Genomic DNA, 18,848 nt, shown 5'->3' with positions numbered 1-18,848 from the left:
ATTCAGATGACTTGTCTCCATGGGCCTCATGATTGTCTAGGTTGCCCAGCTAGGGAAGGGGAAGCTTGTAGCTAACTTCAGTGGCTCATCTCCCCAGCTATCTGGGCCTTGGTCATAGGTGCTGACTCCATGGGTGTTCCGGAGCTGGAGCACCCACGGGGAAAAAATATTGAGTGCTCTGCACCCACCGGCAGCCAAGCTCCCCTCCACCTCACCCCACCTTACCTCCTCCCCCCGCACCCCCAAGCGCGCTGCATCCCTGCTCCTCGGCCTACCTCCCAGCACTTCCTGCCGCCAAACAGCTGTTTGGTGGTGCTTAGGACTTTCCAGGAGGGACGGGGAATGAGCAGGGATGCAGCGCGCTCAGGGGAGGAGGCGGACAAGAGGTGGGGCGGGGACTTGGGGGAAGAGGGTCGAATGGGGGCGGGGCGAGGGCGGTGCAGGGCCGGGGCCAAGGGCGGGAGTGGGGTCGAGCACCCACCGGGAACAGTGGAAGTCGGCACCTATGGCCTTGGCTGCTGTACTGTTCTCCAGAGATCCTACCTTAACAGCCTACATTCCTAATTTCTCCTGCTCCCTGGCTAAACTGGACTCCAGTGCTGACTCCCTCCTACCTAGCTCCCAGAAGTAGTGCATCAAGTGTAATCCAATTAACTTTCTCTGTGTGGAAAGAAGGGATATCATCTGCCTCCAGAGCACTATGGCCTCTTTCCCTAGACTCTCTATAGAGCACTCTGTGACACTGGATTCCTTAAAGTTAGGAATCGACAGGCACGTACAAAGCTGGAGGTGGAGAGCGAGTGTTCACACATTGAGTGGGAGAAGTGTTGAGTGAATGCATATGCTCTCTATAGTTTGGCCTCATAGAAATAATGTGGGAAAATACATAAATCCTCCAAACTCTTAGTCATACAAGATCTCACAAGTAGTTCCATTTGTCACTGGGACTTCTTCAGGATTAAAGATTATTTGCATGACTAAGGGTTTGCAGAAATTGGCCCATGTTGTTAAAAACAGTTTTTATGTATTTACTTCCTATGTCCTGCTTTAATAACATTTTTAAATTCATTTTCTGATCAATGTCTTGATCAGGGAGTCTTCTCCCTCCTAGGAGATATACCTTAATCTCCTTAGTAACACTCAGATTTCATAAAAATATACACAAGAGGGGAAATTAGCTCTCTTCACCACCTTGGGTGTGCCCTCTGAAAAATACAATTGTTGATATACTGATACGGTGTGATCCAGTTTTCTTGTCTACGTGCAGAGTACTCTTTTCTGGAGTAAGGCAGGGTCTGGAAGTCAAAAACTTTGGAGTTCTAATCCTGACTGGTGGCGATTCTCTTTGTGGTCTTGGACAATCAGATAACCATTATACTTCAATTTTCAAACCATAAAATGTTGATATTAATACTTATTTACATACCTCATATTGGTGTTTTGGAGATTGTTTACTTAATGTGTGTAATGGGCTTTGAAGATAAGAAAGAATTCTATAAATGCTGAATGTTTGTTTATTTTTAAAGGCCCCCTTTCCAAATAGACTGTCTCTAAAAATTTTACTAGAGAAAACTCCTTAAAAATTAGGTCCTTTAGTGTAAGTGTAGACAAATAACAATCCTAGCAGAAATGTCAGTTGGCTACATCTCTTACCTGCTTAGCTGATCACTAGGACATGACATTAAACCTCCTTAAACCTGCTTGTTCTCCTTCCTCTTTTTTATTTCAGTTTTAATTCAGACTTCATTGCTTCTACATGTGTTACCATTAAAACTTTCAGAACTTTATTTTCATACTTTTTCATTCAAAATATTATTTCTATACTGTCTGTGGGTTGGTTTACTGCAGACGAAACTGAAACGCAAATGGTAATGATAATACATATGAACCAGCTATAAAAAGTGTTTTGTTGGTTAGTTCATGTTGAATAATACTCCCATATACATGTGAGCAAATATTACCATCTTTAACTTGCCTCACAAATAAAAAAGGCTAGAAAGATCATTATTTGTTCTATTCTTTATATAGCATTATAAGGGAGCTGGCACTTCACAGAGATTCTTGTACCAAGGAGCATATAGTCTAAATAAATGGAAACAGTAAAATTAAAAAGATGAAGCATGAGAATGAGCAGAGTTGATTATTGATAGAAAGTGGGAAATTCTGAGAAAGAGTTAGCGGATTCTTGTATAGTAGAGTGTGAAAAAGACATGGAGTCAAGAGTGAGAAAAGACAAAAGAAATTATAGGGAGAGCATAGGTCTGGAGTGAGCTTGCAGATAGAAACATGGGATGAGATTAAGCAGCATGAATGCTATGTAGAAGCATAAGGTTGTAAACAACAAGATTGAAACTGATGTAGAAAGATACAGGAGGCCAGTGAATGATGGAATTCAGTGAGGAGTCAATGATCAGGATGCAGAGAGCAAGAGCTACAGTGGCCTAGAGACTGAAATGCTTCGAAGGTTGCAAAGAAAGATGATATAATAAAGAAGGCAAGAGACAGTTATGTTTCAGCAGATGGGAGAGAAAGAAAGGGAGATTTTAGAGAGCCTGAAGAGACAGGATTTGGTGAAAGCCTGAATGTGGGGGTAATTAATAGGGGGGAGTCAAATATGACATCTAGCTTTGTGAGGCTTGATAATGGGGAGGTTGATGCAGGAGCAGTGTATCCTAGTGAATAGAGGGAATAGAGGATTAGGACTCAGAAGTTCTGGGTTCTATGTCCAGCTCTGCCACTGGCCTGCTGGGTGACCTTGGATAATTCACTTCACTGCTCTGTGCCTTGGTTTCGCCCATCTGTAAAATGAGAGTAATGATACTGACTTCTTTTGTAGAGCATTTTGAAATCTATGGATGAAAACACTATGTAACAGCTAGGCATCATTATTATTATTAATAATAATATATTATTATTTATTTTGTTTATTAAAAAGGAGTGAAACAAAAGAGCTTGTGAGGAAAGTTTAAGTTTAGCTTTTGTCACATTGAGTTTAAGGTGTTTGTCAGACTTCTATGATACACTCAGAATGGCAAGAAGAGATTGGACAGATGACAGAAAGCATAAAAAACAGTGAGATTTGTTGACAATAAGGAGATAAGAGAAGGAGCATAGGAGTTTGAAGGTATATGATCAATAGACAGCTGAAGGATTAAAGGCAGATAGAGGATCACAATAAATAGGAAACATTAGGATTAAATGCAATTGTTCAGTACCCTCTGTGCTACTAGAATGTCACCTGAGCATTGCTCAGCAGAGAGATAATTCTTTGAGTAAAACGCTTTTTTAGAAAAAATCAATCCGCTTACATGTTTAGCTGTCCTGTGATTGTTCATCCCAATCACCTTTCACCACCACCTTTCAAAGGCTGAGGAAAGGTCACATCTCTCTTGGTGCTTTTGTTTAAGTCTTTCTGTTAATAGATTTAACAGGGATCCAGTGCACCAGTTGCATTGTGAAGATTAGCTTCCCAACCAGATGTTCTGGAAACTTTCTGCCCAACATTTTCAGTGACTAGTGATATTCCTCAATTTTTCGTTGCCTGCCTTGAGGAACCATGAAGGGGTTAGATTTTCAGAGAATAGTGCTCAGCACTTACTAAAATTGGCCCTTCAAGGGTTTCAGGTTGTTCATGCAAAACTTTATGAACTCAAAATCTCCATTTCAAGTCATTCCTGTGTCAGGGACCGAGAGTGCCTGAGTTTGTTCTTGCAGCGTTTCATGGATTCCACTAGAACATTGTTGCTCTTCCAACTTTGCCATATGGGGGAGCAAGAAGGGAGTTCAGCTCCCAAATCCAGAGGCTCACAAGAGACTCATCAGAAGCCAGGGCCTTCTGAACAGCATCCAGAGTCATGGTTCCATGGACTTTCCCTTCCTGAAGAGTCATGAGAATTATTCAGCATTGGTAACTCAGCATAAAGTAATGTCCCTTTGATTATATTTTTTCTTTAGATTATAACGGATATTTAGAAACAGGAGTTACCTTCTGATACTAAAATTTTCAGTTTTCTCTAGCATTTTTGTCATGATCAATCAATGCAAACATTGTACAAACCTCTGCAGACTCAAATTAATTGCTTTTTAGGAATAAAATATTTTCATCAATTGAGTTATTGTTTAATTAGACACAAATACTTGCCTCTACTACCACAGAGCTATTTTACTTTATATTTACTAGCTCCTAAATCAAGTGCTTCTACAACAAAGATTTTTTTCTCAGCTATATTCAGTATTTTACATGAATCCTAAAATATCCCTTTTCATGGTAGAGTGTTGTTACCGGAGTTCAAGGGAGACCAAAAGACTGAGGGTGAAAATGATAGATCAACAAACTGATTTGGAAAAAATAAGGATAGTTCCAAACATCAGCCAGTTCTGAAGGTTGAGATTACTTCAAATAAATTCCTTCATCTTGAGTCAAGGTCTTTTCCGCCTAAACTTCTGCTGATATACTACTTTGAGAACACAGCAGATCTGGCAGTCTTTGCTGGGACTTGCTGCAGTCTTCAAATAACACATTCACTAGACCTTACTTGTTTCAAAAGTTCATATTGCAATCTGGGGGAGTACAAGGGGTCTGAATACAGCAGTCAGTACTGCATTCACCACAAAAGCCTGATAAGGCCACCACCATTTATTTAACCTGTTGGAAATCTAGGTCAAAATTTTAGGTGGGATACTGTAACTTGACAAACCTCTGCATTTGCCTGTTATTGATCTGCAGTCAATTTGTGCTATTGTCACCCAACACCTCTGAAAATCATACCAGTTATTTAGAAGTCTAAATATGGATTTAGGGACTTAACTTGGAACATATTGGATTTTATTTATTGGTCTAAATTCTCCCCTGGTATTATTACATTGATTGGTATAATACAAGGAATTTCATCTAGCCCATGTTTTGACACTCACTCCGACTGGATAGGACAGAATATTAGCAGTGATTTTTTCTATAAACCAGGGTCAACAAATCCAGACTAATAAATAATAAAACTGATTTTAAGTAAAAATAACTGCGAAATAAAGCTATTGATAACAAGAGTATAAAATAAGATGAGCACCACAAACTCAAATAAAAATATTTGGAAAAGAACCACTGTTACAAGCAGTTTATTACCATAGTTTCAGTTTGTACTGGATGCTCTGCTGAAAAAGTCCAGTGACTTGTTCAATTAGGATACATGGATCGAGGACCTAAGGATAAGGCATCCAGACAAAAGCTGGCACTAACAAAATAATAAGAAAAATGGGCAAGACAAAATGATTCCTTTTTCACTGTTATATTTCTTGACATAGGGTAATTCTTAACTCATGACAGATGTCAGGCTTGGATAAAACTCATTCAGGCTTACTGCCTCCCTAAGAGTTATCTTGTGAAACTGCTGGACTGCAAACTGAGTGACAGTCTGATTTCTTTTGTTCTTGTTAATTTTTCCACAGACACACTATGAAAATGGAGAGTACATTATCAGGCAAGGGGCTCGAGGGGACACTTTCTTTATAATCAGCAAAGGAAAGGTAAGTTGTTGTCACCCCTTTCAAAGCAAATGTCATGTACAATGATGGTGTAACTCTGGGAATGCAGTGTAAATCAATCCTTTTCTTGCAGGGCCCCAAAGGTTACAACATTTAGTCAGTGTGAAGTTGGGCTACATTTGATCCAGAAATACATATTTTATCCCTTGCTCTAAATATAATTATTATTTGTATTGCTATAGCACCTATATCTATACACCATAGATAGACAGAACCAATAAAAACTGACTGAACACTTATTTTTTTGTTAAGATTTAAATCTTTGGGACCCACAGAACTGCTAGCTGTCTTTTTGAACTAAAATAAAATATATTGTGCCATATTTCTATTGAGCATTTACTAAATGTGGTGCCTGCTTTGATGCCTTAGCCTCTACTCAGCAAGCTACAAGGGGGGAAAATGCTTTAAACCTCTATCGGATGCATGCATCCGATGAAGTGGGGTTTAGCCCACAAAAGCTTATGCTCAAATAAATTTGTTAGTCTCTAAGGTGCCACAAGTACTCCTTGTACTTTTTGCTGATACAGACTAACATGGCTACCACTCTGAAACCTTAAACCTCTTTGTTTTCCTTCACAATCTTAATAGCTTTAGACAGTCCTTTTTTGCCAGTTGAAAATTCCATTTTATTTGGTGTTAAGCTAGGCAAACACATTGCTCCTTACCACAGCAGGATGCAGATGTTCAAGGGAATACACTGCAATTTCCCGCTGCAGAGACTACATACTGAAAAACAGACAAAAGTAAACAATAGAGGACAGATAAATTGGTTGGGTCAATCCAACCTTCTATTTACAGTTCTTTTATTTGCGAAAAGCCACAGGTTAATACAGGCAATTTATTATGAAAGGCAACAAAAAAGCCCAGATATTGGGGAAGGAAAGAGAGAGTTGTTTAGTTAGTTCTGACGTGACTGCCACACATGCAGGGATGTCTTCTGAGAGAGCGTGTGACATTGCCAGCTCACAAGTACTGAAGCTAGTACTCTGTCTTGCTCACTCTGTCTCTGTAACCAATATTTATCAAACAGCTGAAGTCAAATGTTCCCTAGAAGGAAAAAAAGCTGTGGGTATTTTTTATGTGAATAAGTCAATCATTGGCAGGTTTTCTAAATGTAGTATATTATGGGGTATGCATTTATTATGAGGCCTCAGAAAGTTCCTTCATGTTATCCCCCACCTCCTTCTCCTATCCCCTCCCCAACGCCCACTCACCCCCCTCCACCATATCTCTCATGATACCCTCAAGTTTTTCCAGTTTCTTCTGATCAGGAGTAACTGATCCCATCATAATCTTTTCCTTACCTCTGTGAAGAAGGAAAACCATGACACAAATGATCCCCACATGAACATTCCTCTCCAGACACAGTGGCCTAATCTGTATCATCCTGTACTCGAAACAGGCTGCACCCCATCCTCTGTACTCGGAAGAGTTCTTAGGTCCCTGATTGACAGATTTACCAGTCAGCGTGCAAAACAGACTGATATTTCTGTGCAGCCAATTGTCATGGTCTGCCACTAACAGCAACGCCAGAATGTTATGGTGGTACAGTGATATCTACATGGGGTCTAAATGTTTGTTTGGCAGATTCCCTTTTCCCTTTATTGCTTATTCCCATGTTGACTGTGTGGCAGTCAAGGCAGTTGAAATAAAATAATGCTTGTTGAAATTTGCCTCAGGTCCTTGACCAGAGACTTGAGATGGAGGCTGTTACAGGAATTCCCACTGTGCCCTTTTAAGCTAGAAGTGTGCACATCCACCCCATTACTACAGATTTCCAGGGAGGACTGTGGTGAAAGGTGATGGATGGCAGAAACTGGAGATCAGTAAATTTAACAGTGGCTCCAGTGATCATGAGCTAATTCGGTTTAAACTAAATGGAAAGAGTACCAGAATTAAGTCAAAGACTAGGGTTTATAATTTTAAAAAGGCCAATTTTAACAAATTAAGGGGACTGGTAAGGGAAGTGGATTGGGCAAACGTATTAAGGGACCTAAAGGCAGAAGAAGCCTGGGATTACTTTAAGTTAAAGATGCAAGAGCTGTCAGAGGCCTGTATCCCCAAAAAGGGAAAAAGATTACTAAGCAAGAGACTTAGACCGAGCTGGATGAGCGACCGGCTGAAAGGGGCGATTAGGAAAAAACAGAAAGCGTACAAAGAGTGGAAGAGGGGAGGGATCAGTAAGGAAACTTACCTTAGTGAAGTCAGAGAATGTAGAGATAGAGTGAGAAAGGCCAAAGGCCGGGAAGAGTTGGACTTAGCGAGGGGAATTAAAAGCAATAGTAAGAGGTTTTACAGCCATATAAATAGGAAGAAAGCAAAGAAAGAAGAAGTGGGACCGCTGAAGACTATAGCCGGAGAGGAGATCAAAGATAATCTAGGCATGGCGCAATATCTCAATGAATATTTTGCATCGGTGTTTAATGAGGCCAATGAAGGTATTAGGGATACTAGCACCGATACAGAGGGGCATACAGGATGGGGGATTACCGCATCCGAGGTAGAAACAAAACTAGAACGCCTTAATGGGACTAAGTCGGGTGGACCGGACGATCTTCATCCGAGAATATTGAAGGAATTGGCGCGGGAAATAGCAGGCCCATTAGCGACTATATTTAATGAATCTGTAAACTCGGGGGTGGTCCCGTTAGACTGGAGAATAGCCAATGTGGTTCCTATTTTCAAGAAAGGGAAAAAAAGTGACCCGGGTAACTATAGGCCTGTTAGTTTAACATCAGTAGTGTGCAAGGTGCTGGAGAAGATTCTGAAAGAGAAACTAGTTGAGGACTTTGAAGTTAATGGCAAATGCGATAAATTACAGCATGGTTTTACGAAGGGCAGATCGTGCCAAACGAATCTGATCTCCTTCTTTGAGAAAGTAACGGACTTATTAGATAAGGGAAATGCGGTGGACCTAATATACCTGGATTTCAGTAAAGCGTTTGATACAGTACCCCATGAGGAACTATTGGTTAAAATGAAAAACATGGGGATCGATATGAAAATCCAGAGGTGGATAGGGAATTGGTTAATGGGGAGAATGCAGCGGGTTGTATTAAAGGGTGAATTGTCGGGTTGGAGGGAGGTTACTAGTGGAGTGCCTCAAGGTTCGGTTTTGGGACCCATCTTATTTAATCTATTTATAACTGACCTCGGGACCGATTGCAAGAGTGGGCTGATAAAGTTTGCGGATGATACGAAGGTGGGAGGAGTTGCAAACTCGGAGGAGGATAGGGATATTCTGCAGGGAGACTTGAATGAGCTTGTGAATTGGAGTATCAGAAATAGGATGAAATTTAATAGTAAAAAGTGTAAGGTGATGCACTTGGGGACGAATAATAACAATTTTAGCTACAAGATGGGGGCGCATTGGTTAGAAGTAACGGAAGAGGAGAAGGACCTAGGGGTCCTTGTGGACCGCAGGATGACTATGAGTCGACAATGTGACGTGGCGGTGAAAAAAGCCAATGCGGTCTTGGGATGTATTAGGCGAGGTATATCTAGTAGGGATAGGGAGGTCCTGCTTCCGTTGTATAAGGCGCTGGTGAGACCTCATTTGGAGTACTGTGTGCAGTTCTGGTCTCCCATCTTTAAAAAAGATGAACTCAAACTGGAACGGGTGCAGAGAAGGGCGACTAAGATGATCAGAGGAATGGAAAACCTGTCGTATGAAAAGAGATTAGAGGAGCTTGGGTTGTTTAGTCTGACAAAGCGAAGGCTGAGGGGGGATATGATTGCTATCTTTAAATATATCAGAGGGGTTAATACAAGGGAGGGAGAGGAATTATTCCTGCTTAGTACTAATGTGGACACGAGAACGAATGGATACAAACTGGCCGGGGGGAAGTTTAGGCTTGAAATTAGACGAAGGTTTCTGACCGTCAGAGGGGTGAAATATTGGAACGGCCTTCCGAAGGAAACGGTGGGGGCGACGGACCTGTCTGGTTTTAAGATTAAGTTGGATAAGTTTATGGAGGGAATGGTTTAATGATAAAACATAGTAGCCAAGGAAAACCAAGCAATGGTACATGAATAGCATAATGGCCAACAAGGGTCAGGCTAGAGACTCTTGCCTATATGCTCGGGGTATTACTGATCGCCATATTTGGGGTTGGGAAGGAATTTTCCTCCAGGGTAGATTGGCTGAGCCTCTGGAGGTTTTTCGCCTTCCTCCGCAGCATGGGGCAGGGATCACTAGCAGGAGGGTCTCAGCCGATTGAAGTCACTAAAACACAGGATTGGGGACTTCAACGGTAGAGTCCAGGGAAGGGTCTTGCGGCCTGCAACATGCAGGGGGTCAGACCAGATGATCATAATGGTCCCTTCTGACCTTAAAGTCTATGAGTCTATGAGTCTAACAAATAAATGCCTTTGGCAAGTATATGAAATTTCTGCTGTACATGGGAACAGTGCCATGACAACAAAACAGCACGGGCCTGAGTTCCCAGAACTCGGTGCCAGAACCCTGGCACTAAACCAGTTAAATACGATGGATTGTAGTATATGGCCGTGCCTTTCACAAACGTGGCCACGCAACATCCCAAACTGAACCCTGGGTCAGACAGTTAAATAAATCAAACAAGGATCTGACTGCAGCCCACGTGGCTGGGCTTGTACATGCTGCATGCAATTAATTGGTTTGACTATTATCAGAGAACTATTAGTTGTAAAGCTGTTTCCAGTTTCTGGTATTCATATAGCTCAGTGTGTCCAGCAGTGATATCTTGGGCAAAACCTGGCAGAACATAACAAGAAAGGTCCTAAAAATTCCTTACTCCTGCCAGCCTAGCTCCTCTCACAAATTACTCCTTTGGTCTCCCAGGGTATATCTACACTGCAATTAGAAACCTGCTAGCTGACTCTGGTTCGCAGGGCTTGGGCTAAGGGGCTGTTTAATTTCAGTGTAGATGTCCAGGCTCAGGCTGGAGCCCCGCCGCTAGGATCCTGCAAGGTGAATAAATTGTTTACTATCAGTAGTTTGCACTTTTCTGCTCACCACATGCTGATAGTCTGGCACTGTTCAGTGCTCAGTCAGTAGAGTGAGATTGTGTGCCATGCTGTGCTGTAGCATGCCATTTTTCCTGTAAAAATCAATGTCACAAATTTAACAGATGCATTATTGGTGCCATGTTATCTGGTGATTAATGTGTATCATCACTTTAAACTGTGTGGCAGCCCTGTAATCCCTTGGCATTTCTTTTCTAGGCCACACAGAGGATCACAGAGAAACAGATTAAAACGTATTGAGACCTTTTTTACTTACTCAGTTTTTTTTCCATCCGCTACAAACAGTTTTATCCAGTCTGTTACACTTTCCCTATCCTCATCTGATCTTTGATGACTCACTGCAAAAGTTTATTGTAGGCTGCTCATTAATGACTCAAAACCACTATGTTGAGCGTCCATAACAAGAGACAGTAGAAGGTAGAGGAAATATTTTTTTTTAGGTTTTCACAACAAAATTAAACTAGAAGCTTTCCGTATCCCACAAGTCAGAACTAAATTAAACTGTTTGAAATCCCCAAATGCTTTGTGAATTTGCATATGTAAAACCTGAGATTTTCACACAATGCAAGTGGGATTTGCAAATTTGATCTAAGGGTGAAATGTTGCCATTTTCCTCTGCCCGCTAAATTTATTGCACTGGATGTTGCACTTAGGCCAACATCCTCTCAATCTGCCCATTTTAGAGTTGAACCTAGTTAAGTCTAGGTTCAAAGAAAAGAATTGCCTCTCATATGAGGGTCATATACATCCCAGATCTACCTATCACCTTTTCAAGGGGCTTCTGAATTTTTGGTGGACTAATGGAGTGCTCAGTATCATCCTTAATACTAGTGGCATATCCAGGAAGAATTCGCCTTGCAGTGGTTGCTAGGAGTTTACCAATTTGTCATGGAGAGACAACAAGCTACAAGGAAACCAGGGTTTCTTACTACCTTAATGCAAAGTAGAATGGTCTTCAGAAGAGCAATTAGAAGATGTTAGAAGAAAAAATTAAAAGAATTAGGTCCTCTAGTGCTGGAACTCCATCTCCAATGGATGTGAATACTTCCAACCATTGTGTATTGACCATATTTTTTTTAAATCTGTGCCTACAGCAGGCTCACACCATGCATCATATTTCAGAATGGGCTGGAAATCAACTTTTCATCTGCGAAACCTCCTTCTTTTTTACACAGCAAAAAGAAAAAAATGTCAAGGCACAGCTGCAGACTGCCTTTTTTCATTCATTCAATAGGCAAAGGTGGTTAAAGGCTGTTAAGCCACATTTGCAGTTTTTAATTTTATTATATTGCTTTTTATTTTCATTTTTTTAATCAAACATACATGGAAGTTCTTTATTTCTGCTCCAGCTAGCATTTGGGGTCCATAACCATCTCCTTTCATTGCATTCAGTGATTGAAAGAAGGAGGGTCTTCATTCTGTAATATTCTCTCTTCATTTCAGCTTGTAGACTTTTTTCCTGGCTAATGAATGTTGCAGAACAAAATAACCTAAACTCTGTAAAAAGAAGCCCGCATAGTAAGTCCATCTTGTAAGGAGATTTGACCTCCAGTTCTACAGTTGACTCCATACAAACAGACCCCTGCGCTCACACAGTCAGTTGCAGGATTGGGGCCTCAAACGCTGAAATAAATGAGAGGACATGATTCATATTAGTATTTTCAAGAATGATACATACCCCAATAAAAAGTAATTATACATTTCCATGAATGGCCTGAGAGGCTTGTATGGGGAACTGGCCATAGTAGTATGCTTGATTACACAGAGCTAAAATGGTGATTGGCAAGGCTCTAAGGAAGTTCAGGATACAGGAATTATCAAGTTAACCAGATAGGAACCAATCAGGGCATTAATTAAAAATGCCATAAGATGACTCATACATTCCCAAATTAGTAGACTTTATTAATAAAACATTGTTTTTTTTTTCTTTTCCACAGGTAAATGTTACTCGTGAAGATTCACCTAGCGAAGAGCCAATCTTTCTCCGCACTTTAGGGAAAGGAGATTGGTTTGGAGAAAAAGCACTTCAGGGGTAAGTACTACAAATTATATAGCTGTTTAACTGTGATTCACTGCAGATAGGGATTCTGGAATAGATTATTGGGGTCTTGCAGCTAGAAGATAGAGCTGAAATCTAAGCAATCTTGCTCAGTCATTATCCTGGAGGCACTAGTAGCCAGTCTGTAGTGAACGTTGGTTGCATTGGAATTTGGCCTTAAATTGGTAATAAAATCCCAGTTTTGTACTTAAATGTCTGAATATAGACCTCAATTTGGGTCTCATAAGCTTTTCTTATTTTTAAAATGTCCCACGTTGTGATATATTTCATGTGTTGGATGAGCACATAACAGGTGGTTTCCTATAAAGTGCTGGTGTGCGCACTTGAGCAACCTAGACTGTTTTTAATGAAGTGTTTTGTTTGGGGGTTATAACTATGCTTGGAGGAAACTTAAAGATGTAAACAACAGTCCACCATACATGTTATACGTCTACCATATAATACTTAGGCCAGCCATGAGTGCAGGGGACTGGACTAGATGACCTCTTGAGGTCCCTTCCAGTCCTATGATTCTATGTTAAAATTAAATAAGAGTATAAAAGTGTAATACTCCGTTTCTTCAATGGTGTTCTAAAGGTACATAGGAAAGGCAATGTAGAGACTTTGTTTAGGTTTAGATGTACAGTATAACATGCAGGGATTTAGTTGCATGACTCCTATTAATGCTAGAGGGCACCATACAGCTATATCTCCTATTCTTAAAATGGGGGAGGAATAGCTCAGTGGTTTGAGCATTGGCCTGCTAAATCCAGGGTTGTGAGTTCAATCCCTGAAGGGGGCATTTGGCAATTTAGTTGAGGATTGGTTCTGCTTTGAGCAGGGGGTTGGACTAGATGACCTCCTGAGGTCCCTTCCAACCCTGATATTCTATAAGCTCTATGGAAACCTTTCTCATACTGTAATTTCCACATTCAGTCATTCACAAACCAGTCTTCCTCAAAAGAGCCAAATTTTGTGGCACTTCTGACATCTAGAGAGAACTGGCCAACATTATTACCCATCTCAAGTGTACAAAACTCATGAGTCAGAGGCAGGCCCACCAAAATCACAAGATCAGCTTAAAAACTATGAGCTTTTTTAAATAATAAATTTGAAGTTATTTTAATTTGCCTTCTGAGTTTCTAACCTTTATGGTATACTTGAGCAATATATCCAAGCTTTTCTCTGTAGCCATGAGAGCTAGAATTCATTTTTTTTACTAAAAACTGAAATTCTCAGAAAATCACATGACTCCACGAGCTTGGATTTCAAGAAAAACACCAAATATCATAAGTCTTGCAATAAAATTTTGAGAGTTGGCAACATTGGGCCAAATAAGTCTGGAAACAAACAGGTCTGAGAAATAGGAGGCTCGTTATGCACCTCCTCAAACAACTTCTAAAAATATCACTACCCCAGAGTTTAGGTTTTTATTTTTCAATAATGCATTTAAAAACATATATTCAAATACAGTTGTGTTTGTTAGCTGCCTTAGACTAAAATGAATTAATTCACAATAGGTATTTGTGATCGGCGTTGGCCCACCTACCCGCTAGGGGGCGGTGGGGAGCTATGAGATCACTGGCCGGCCTGGGTCACGCCTCCGTCAGCGGGGAATTAGCGGCGGGGCGGCCGCCAGCCAGAGTCTGTAGCGCGCCCCTCAGGGAGGGGAGCGCCGGCAAAGGTCAGTAGCGCGCCCCTCAGGCAGGGGAGCGCCGGCAAAGGTCAGTAGCGCGCCCCTCAGGCAGGGGAGCGCCGGCTAAGGTCAGTAGCGCGCCCCTCAGGCAGGGGAGCGCCGGCTAAGGTCAGTAGCGCGCCCCTCAGGCAGGGGAGCGCCGGCTAAGGTCAGTAGCGCGCCCCTCAGGCAGGGGAGCGCCGGCTAAGGTCAGTAGCGCGCCCCTCAGGCAGGGGAGCGCCGGCTAAGGTCAGTAGCGCGCCCCTCAGGCAGGGGAGCGCCGGCTAAGGTCAGTAGCGCGCCCCTCAGGCAGGGGAGCGCCGGCTAAGGTCCCGGCGTGGCTCTGCCGGGTAGGGGAGCGCAGGCCCACCCTACACCACTGCGCTCCAGCCCAGGGCCCTGACAGTGGCAGAACGGGGGTCCCACCACTGGGTCAGCGGGGTCGTCCCGCTACATAGACTCACCACTGTGCAGCTCTGTCCCTGGGCTACTTCCTACCCGATTGCTCGCCCGAATCCCTCTGGTCCCGTGAGTGTGTCGGGGTAGTCCGCTGCTGGCAGCTCCGGCTCCCCCTCAGGCTCAGGCTCCTCCAGCTCTTCTGGGTACTCGGCTGCTGGCAGCTCCTGCTCCCCCTCCGACTCCTCCAGTTCCTCTGGGTACTCGGCAGCGGGCAGTCCTGGCAGCCCCAGTCCGTCCTCCGGGTGAGGTTTCCATGGGTCCAGGGCCTCCCCTGGTGTGGCAGCAGGCTCTGAAGGGAGCAGCCCACAGTCTGTGTCTGCCTCCCTCCCTGGTGCTGCCCTAACTGAGCTAAGGGCCCCGCCCTTTATACTTCCTGTTCCACCCCTCCCCTTCCGGGGGGTGGAGCAAGCTTGGGCTGGCCCCGCCCACTCAGGCTGAGGGAAAGGCCCTTTACCCTCAGGTTCGGAGGGCAGCCACCCTGGCCCCCTACATACCCCACCCCTCAAATCCAGCTCCCGAACCTCGGAGCTGGTGTCCCCCGCCTCCCCCAGACGGGAGAAAAAGTCCGCATTGGCGTTGTCCCGTCCCGCCCGATGGCGGATCGTGAAGGCGTAGGTTTGTAGCGTGAGATACCACCGCTGCAGGCGGGCATTCGCGTCCTTCATCCGGTTGAGCCACTTCAGGGGTGCATGATCTGTGACCAGTGTAAAGGGGGCCCCGAGGAGGTAGTAGCGGAGAGCATCAACCGCCCACTTAACAGCTAGGGCCTCCTTCTCCAGGACGGAGTAGTTCCGCTCCCGGGGAAACAGTTTCCGACTGATGTAAACAATAGGATGCTCCTCCCCGTCCACCTCCTGCGAGAGGACAGCCCCAAGCCCCACGCCGGAGGCATCGGTCTGGACAATGAAGTCACGATCGAAGTCCGGGCTGAAGAGTACGGGCTCACTACACAGGCGGTCTTTGACAGTTTGAAAGGCCCTCTCGCAGTCCGCAGACCAGCACACTCTGCGGGGGCTATCTTTGGTCAGGAGTTCTGTCAGAGGGGCCGTAATGGTCGCAAAGTGGGGTACGAACCGCCGGTAATAGCCGGCTAGGCCCAAGAATTGACGCACCTGCCTCTTCGTGGTTGGCGCCTGATATTCCTGGAGTGCTTGAACCTTTCCGATGAGGGGGCGTACCTGTCCCCGCCCCAGGGTGTACCCCAGATAAGTGGTTTCTTCTCGCCCGATTCGGCATTTCTTGGGATTGGCTGTGAGGCCGGCGGCGCGGAGGTCCCTGAGGACAGCTGCCACTTGGTTGAGATGTTCCTCCCAGTTACCGCCATAGATGACCACATCATCCAGGTAGGCGGCGGCGTACTTGGTGTGAGGTTGCAAAAGCCGGTCCATCAAGCGCTGGAAGGTTGCTGGGGCCCCATGGAGGCCGAAAGGCATCCGAGTAAACTGGTACAGGCCTGAAGGGGTGGCAAATGCGGTCTTCTCCTTGGATCGGGGTTCCAAGGGGATCTGCCAGTACCCCTTGGTGAGATCTAAGGTGGTGATATAGCAGGCTTCTCCCAGCCGGTCAAGGAGCTCATCGACGCGGGGCATTGGATACGCATCAAACTTTGAAATGGCGTTGACTCTCCGAAAGTCAATACAAAACCGCCGGCTCCCATCTGGCTTTGGAACGAGGACGACGGGGCTCCGCCATTCGCTCTGGGAATGCTCTATAACCCCCAGTTCCAACATGGCCTGGACTTCCTCCTCCACAGCCTCTCGCATTCGCCTAGGCAATGGCCGGGTCGTCTCTCGGACCACCACCCCGGGGTCGGTCTGGATTGCATGGTATGCGAGCGTAGTCTGTCCGGGCTTCGTGGTGAAGGTCCTGGGGAATGCCTTCACTAAGCAGAGGGCCTGTTCCCGCTGCTCAGCAGTGAGCGTCTCGGCCAGCTGGGGTTCCCCATTATCAGAGTCTTCGGGGGGTTGTGGCCCAAGGTCTGGTTCAGGTGGGTACGGGGCAATTAGTAGTCCTTCCCGTTCCCGCCAGGGTTTTAAAAGATTTACATGATAAATCTGCTTTCCCTTTCGGTGATCCGGCTGCCGGATTTCGTAATTGACAGGCCCCACTTGGCGAAGGACTTCATACGGACCCTGCCAGCGGGCCAACAGCTTTGATTCCTCCGAGGGGAGCAAGAGGAGAACTCGGTCCCCGGGGGCAAATAATCGGACCTGGGTGTCCCGATTATATTGCTGCTCCTGGCCCCTTTGGGCCGTTTTTAAGTTTTCCCTTGCGAGTTCACCTGCCCGGGCCAGCCGCTCCTGCAGCTGCAGGACGTATTGTAAAAGGCCCTGCGTTGAGGATGGTGTATGTTCCCAGGTTTCTCTCAGGAGGTCCATCACTCCGCGGGGCCGTCGCCCATAGAGGAGCTCAAATGGAGAGAACTTCGTGGAAGCCTGTGGAACTTCCCGGACCGCCAGTAGTAAAGGGGGAAGTAGTTGATCCCACTGACGGAGGTCCTGGGTGGGGAAACATCGCAACATTCCCTTCAGGGTTCGGTTAAAACGTTCGACTAACCCATCTGTCTGGGGATGGTAAACTGAGGCCTGCAGTTTCTTAATCCCCAGCAGGGCACATACTTGACGGAACAACTTAGAGGTGAAGTTGGTCCCTTGGTCAGTAAGTAACTCTCGAGGGAGGCCTACCCTGGCGAAGATCTTCACGAGCTCTGCCGCGATAGTGCGGGCAGTGATACTCCTTAAGGGGATAGCCTCAGGGAAGCGGGTGGCGTAGTCCATCAAGACAAGGATATACTGGTAGCCTGCCTGACTTTTCGGGAAGGGTCCGACCAGGTCCATCGCTACTCGTTCAAACGGAACGCCCACTGTTGGCAACGGAACCAGGGGGGCCTTCCGGACCCCGGCCGGGGCGGCGCGTTGGCAGTCCGGGCATGACCCACAATAATCCTTCACCTCGCGGTGGATGCCGGGCCAGAAGAACTTGGCCAGGACCCTAGCCGCGGTTTTCTCTGGTCCTAAATGGCCTGCGGCTGGGATGTCATGGGCTAGTTTTAGGACCGCCCGTCGATGAATGCGGGGAACCACGAGTTGGGTCCGGACCTCTTGAGTTTGCGGGTCCCGCTCTACGCGGTAGAGACGATCCCGATCAAGTTCAAATCTAGGCCATTGGGTCGCCCGCTGGGCCTCCACGACCTTCCCCTCTACCCGTGCCAGCTGTTCATAGGCAAACCGGAGTGTAGGGTCCTCCCTTTGGTCTCGGCTAAAGTCCCTAATGTCCACCGGGGGGCCCCCCCCTGTTTCCTGGCCATCCTGCCTGGGTGAAAGGGATGGGTCAACGCCGGGGTCGGGGCTCCGGCCGGGGCCTGGGTCCGTCGCAGAGGGGTCTCCCTCAAAAGCCTCTTCCGGAGATAGGGACCGGAGCACCTCAACGAATTCTGGCCAGTCCCGGCCCAGGATGATTGGGTAGGCAAGGGATGGGGCCACAGCCACGTTCATTAACTGAGTTGCCCCGTCTACCGTGAGAGGGACCTGCACCGTGGGGTACGGTTTCACATCTCCATGTATGCACTGTATCCGTACCTCCCCGATGATCTGCTCGGTGTCCGGGAGGAGGGACTGGCGGACAAGAGTCTGTCCACAGCCCGAATCAACTAGACCCACAACAGGTGTCCCGGCGATGCTCATGGGGGCCGTCAGTTTGGCCGTGGATGGTGGGCGGGCCCGGCGCTCCCCGGTGTACACCTGGCCAAAATCGCATTCCATCGCCGTACAGTCTCGTTGCAGGTGGCCGTACTCACCACACTGAAAGCAAGGTCCTACCTCTGTGCGCCCCGGCCGTGCAGGGTCACCCGGGTGGCCGCGGGGTTGGCCGGGGCCCGATGGACGGGCCAGACGTCCGGACGGTGCGGGTTGTGGGGCCTCGGGCCGTCGGGGAAAAGTAGTGCCGCTGCCGTTTGGTCGTCTGGCTCGAGCGGGCACATTGACTTTGGGGGTGGACCCCCTTTCCGGCTTCTGAGCGCCGAGTCCCGAGCTTGGGGGTCGGGTGGTCGGTGCTATCGGGGCCTCAGCCTCTAGAAAGTTCTCCATAAGTGTGACCGCTGCACTTAGAGTTTGAGGTCGGTGCCGCAACACC

General features: G+C 46.0%; 1 protein-coding gene across 2 annotated transcripts in view; it reads left to right on the top strand.

Annotated features, from left to right (window-relative positions):
* PRKG1 (protein kinase cGMP-dependent 1) overlaps positions 1–18,848 on the top strand; it is a 925,158-nt gene that overhangs the window by 721,380 nt on the left and 184,930 nt on the right. For both annotated transcript variants that reach the window (XM_054034323.1, XM_054034322.1), the window contains exons 6-7: positions 5,443–5,520; positions 12,483–12,577. In XM_054034323.1, the coding sequence (XP_053890298.1) occupies positions 5,443–5,520; positions 12,483–12,577 (173 nt within the window). The remainder of the gene's footprint in view (positions 1–5,442; positions 5,521–12,482; positions 12,578–18,848) is intronic.

This window comes from Malaclemys terrapin, chromosome 7 (assembly GCF_027887155.1).
Source record: "Malaclemys terrapin pileata isolate rMalTer1 chromosome 7, rMalTer1.hap1, whole genome shotgun sequence".
NCBI classification, from domain to species: domain Eukaryota; kingdom Metazoa; phylum Chordata; order Testudines; family Emydidae; genus Malaclemys; species Malaclemys terrapin.
This window is presented reverse-complemented; position numbering and strand designations above follow the sequence as displayed.